Source organism: Mycetomoellerius zeteki, unplaced genomic scaffold (genome assembly GCF_001594055.1).
Source record: "Mycetomoellerius zeteki isolate Tzet28-1 unplaced genomic scaffold, Tzet1.0 scaffold93, whole genome shotgun sequence".
Lineage (NCBI taxonomy): Eukaryota > Metazoa > Arthropoda > Insecta > Hymenoptera > Formicidae > Mycetomoellerius > Mycetomoellerius zeteki.
Window position 1 is genome coordinate 1,185,837 of NW_017257968.1, and position 4,684 is coordinate 1,190,520.

Sequence of the window (4,684 nt, forward strand, 5' to 3'; positions counted from 1 at the left end):
TAGGACCATTCTTCTAGATCTAAAAGTATGATCCAATCAGCGCGAAGGAAACTTCCAACAGTTGCAAAACAAACGTTCTGCTGAACGCAGCCAATGATAGGAGATAGGAGCTATGGTAGGACCATGTTGGAGCATGTTGGAGCTTACGACGCGAACAAGCCTTATGCCCAATTTTTTCATTTCTAGGGGTGCTTTCCAGCAAGGACACAATGGCTGCGTTCAGCAGAGAAAGCAACTTTGCAACTGTTGTAAAATTCTTCAATATGATTGGTTTATACATTTAGATCTGTCAGGAACCAAAAGCAAGAACCAATCGTATTGAAGAATTTTACAACAGTTGCAAAGCTGCTTTCTCTGCTGAACGCAGCCACTGAGTCGTTTCATCCTTGTTTAACATTGGCAAACAACAAAGATGAAATAACTCACTGTGTTACACAGTGTCTGACTATGTCCTTACTGGAAAGCACCCTAGATAACTTTATCTAAGAGATATCTCCCAGAATACAATGGAGATATCTCCTGGACAAGGTCATCTGCAACTTATCTGGAAGTGAAAAAATTGGGCATTAGATAACAAAATACGGACTGCGTTCCGTTTCACGCATGATGTGCATATAATGCATCATTTATACTTATTTAATGTTTTGGTAAGTAACAAGGATAAATAATGTATCATGAGCATCATGCGTGAAACGGAACGCAGCCACGGCCAATATTGGATATGTTTCCTTTTTACTGACAGTACAACCATCATGACGTCACAACGGCTGCGGTCCACTTGACGCTACAAACGCTTCAAAGTATTCTTTGATTAGTCAATTTGTAAAATTCTTTGTTCTGATTGATCGCTCAAATGCTTCGAAGCGTTTGTAGTGTGAAATAGACCGCAGCCAACAGTATACTGCCACAGCCGTTCCAAAATTACTGTGGTACTACCAGCACTACTGTAACGTTGTATTTCGGAACGACTTTGCAGTAGAGATTGGCAGTAGTGTAAATAGACGCCATGGATAAACGCATTAAACTGTCAATGAATTTTGAACGGAAGCAGCAATGATAGTTCTTCCGAAGAAGATAAATTAATTATGGAATCACCAATTTAAGCAGTTCAACCTCGTGTTAAAAATTATGTGGATACAGTTAATAAATATTCAGATGTGAAATTTAAGAGTTATTTTCTGTAAAATGCACATGCATCTTCTGCACTTAAATATAATGTATATATTTTTTTATTTCCTAGATCAGATGAATATTTCCACGCGTTGTGCTTCTTTAAGCGACGCCATATTGTACTGTGACTGCCTCACCTCGAAAACCGCAGTCACGGAGTAATAAGGAAATCAAGCTCAAGCGGTCGGCCATGAAAAAGATGGACGAAACACGGTGTCGGAAAAGCGCTGTATAGAAGAACTGATCCGAGCGCGCCTGTCGGAGAAAACTGTGAACTAGAGTATTATCATCGAAAAGTAGGTTAGCAAAATGTAGGTTAGAGAGAGCGAAATGTATGTCACGTGACAGTCAATACATTCAACTTTTCCCGCAATGGCGCTAAAATCATATCTTCTCGATTTTCCATGGGGTTTTCCGAAATCGTGTTTCGAGTCCATATTTCATCCTCGAGCTTGATTTCCTTCTTATTACTCCATGACCGCAGTAGTCGCAGTGGCAATGTGACTACCATTTGTGACGTCATTGAGGGAACTAGACGCTGGCTGTGGTCTGATTCATGCTGACAACGCTCATGAGCATTATTTGTCTTTGTTCAACATTTGACAAACAACAAGGATGAAATGATTTTAAGCTTTGTGAACGTGAATCGGACCGCGGCCGCTGTCGCAGCGCGCTGTAACCCCGGATCTACAATAGGGTTTTAAGTCTTAAGTCATAAGAAATGGGCGAATCACAATCGATTATTCCCCTCGGATTCGACTGTAATTGGTCAATTTCTTATGGCTTAGTCTTAAAACACCTATTGTAGATCCGGACTAATGGTGCGGTTTCATGGTGCGGAACGTATATGAAATACAAAATTGGCGGAACGATGTCTGTCCAATTGCAAGCATTCCGTCAATTGCGCTCCGCCGATATGTCTTTTCTAAACCAATCACGAGCGTTCCGCCAATTCCTCATTGTGCCAATTCCGTATCAGGGTGCCGTCACATGCGGCATAACCTGCGTAAGCGTAACTTGCGTATTCTAGTAATTTACTAGATTACATTACAATTCTGTTCCGTAAGAAGTTTCTCTACCCGTCTCAAGTAGCCGGAACGGAATGAAAACGGACGGAATGTCGCCTAGGTCGCAAGTTAATTTGTTTAATTTAATCGACATTTTGTTATTTTAATGCGACTAAAGCAGTAATATGCATAATTTGTGCAATTATCTTACCTATAACATTACTTTGAATACTCAAAAATACTGAATTATAAAAGTGAGATATATTTTGTTACCAAAATTCCATTGCGTTCCGGCTACATGGGACGGGAAGAGAAACTTCTTACGGAACGGAATGGTATGTTCAGCTGAGTTGGTTGAATGTAAAAATTGAAACGAATATTCAGAAACCTTTTCTTGAAAATTTATAATGATGGATGAAGAAGTAGTGTTATCTGTAATGCTAAAATTATTGCGAAATGCAAGAAATATACCAAGTTGGCGTGCCATTCCGATATTTAAGAGAGTACGAAAATTGTATTTCGTTTAGAACATTTTATTACAACAGTAAAAGAAAAATACAAGAAAACGAAAATTTTGGATACAGCCAATGTTTACACAAAGGATGAGGCATCTCCAAGGCGCAAGTGACAAGTTAGTCATCGAAATGCAAACGATAATGGGGATATGCTTCTGTGCTGGCAACTTGAAATTCCAAAGAGCTGGCCTCCGCTCTACAGCATCAATTAGCATCTTGTCTTTGGTGTCAGCTGACCTAGTACATTCGTTACTCTCTGATGATGGAACGTCGCTCTGCATATTTTCATTTGTATCCTTCATTCCTGTTTATATATAAGTATATATACTTACTGAATATGTCCAATATTTGCAAATAAATCATAAAAAAATATGTTCTCACAAATAAACATACTTATTGTAGCACGCCCTGTCTTGTCAATAGAGAGGACATGAATATTTTCGTCATAGTTTTGAAAACATTGATGAGCTTGAATCTCTGTACAAGACTCGAACATGAGCTAACCACAGTAACCACATTTTACTGCCTAAAAAAAATTAACACATTTGCTATGAAACGCATAATTTCAAATATTGTGCCCAAAAATTTCAGGGTTTTTGGTAAATAAAACAAAAACTAATATATATATATATAATCAATATACGTACAAATAATTGAATGAAATTGTCAATTTATTCTTACATAACCTAATCTCATCGTTTGACTCGATAATATTAACTTATTTCATTATTATTAAGGTAAAATATTGTACAAAATTATTATTTCTGGTCCTCCGTTATTGCTCATTTTGTTGTTTTAATTTCAATTATTGACAATCGTTCAAATAGCCGGATCGACATAGCCTGCAACCGACATGACATTTCGTTGATTCGGTACTGTTCCGGCCATGGTTCCGGTGGTTCCGATACAGCAGAGAAACTTCTTACGGAATGGAATTCTAGTGAACTTATTTCTAGTAAGAAATCCATTCCATCGTTCTGATTCCGTGTATGTACATACATGGGACGGCACCCCATGGGACCGCCCCATTAGGGCAGGTTCACACCTTGGCGGAAAGTAGAAAAGCGGAAGCCAATCAGAACTTGCGCTGGTACTTTGGTAGTAGACGATACTTTCCGCTTGTCTGCTTCTGTCTTTCCGCATTCTGCTTTTCTGGTTCCGTCTTTCTGCAGAATAGTTGATGCCTAAAGAAATTCTAATAACAGACAATTGTTATTTTTAAAAATATTATTACAGTGGAAAGAAATTGGTAAGTATGTGAATAAAATAAATGTATCTTTTTAATTTTCGTAATAAATTGATCTTGTGAGAATGTACAAATTCTATTTCATAACCTATAATTACTTTAGGTTAAGTTAAAATATTAATACAGTTTGAAAGTAGAAACCCTCTAATAAGAGTCTGGTCACCTCCCCGATTTATGATTGGTCCGACATTTATCATCCATTTCCGCAAATTTCTTTAAATCCGTAAAAATTAATAAATTCGTAAAAATTAAAGTAAAATCAATTAAAATTTTTATTTTTATTATTATTTAACTTATGTTAACATTATTAACCTTCCGCCAGCGGACATAGAGTCTCGCGAGACCCGCGAGTTAGAGTTGTTGACTTTTTTCAACTGTGAAGAAAATGAATAAATGGATATTTGTTTCTATAATAAATGTGTGTTTTTATTTCTCCTTCTACATATTTTAATATATACATATTATAATAAAAAACTGCTTTTTAAACGTTTTTAAAACAATTTCATTCTTGGGTCACTTTTAACCCTGCGTCCGCTGTGCGTGCGAGTATCACGACGTCCGCTGTCTGAGAGTTAAATATTTTCTATAATAACTTTTATATAAATGTAAAAAACTGTTGAAAAATGTCTTTCATAAAATAAAAAATAATAAATAAATAAATATTATAAATATACTAAAAATATAAAAATTAATATATTAAAAATATAAAAAACATTCATATTATATCCCTTTTCAGAAGAATTATT

General features: G+C 36.2%; 1 protein-coding gene across 1 annotated transcript; it reads right to left on the minus strand.

Annotated features, from left to right (window-relative positions):
- Positions 1–1,507: 1,507 nt before the first annotated feature.
- LOC108730487 (uncharacterized) lies at positions 1,508–3,498 on the minus strand. The gene is made up of 4 exons (XM_018460210.1): positions 3,459–3,498; positions 3,086–3,219; positions 2,773–2,996; positions 1,508–1,729 (listed from the first exon to the last, which is right to left on the minus strand). Exons 2-4 carry the CDS (start codon positions 3,186–3,188, stop codon positions 1,508–1,510), a joined length of 549 nt encoding a protein of 182 aa, XP_018315712.1. The 5' UTR covers positions 3,189–3,219; positions 3,459–3,498.
- Between the last annotated feature and the right edge of the window lie 1,186 nt (positions 3,499–4,684).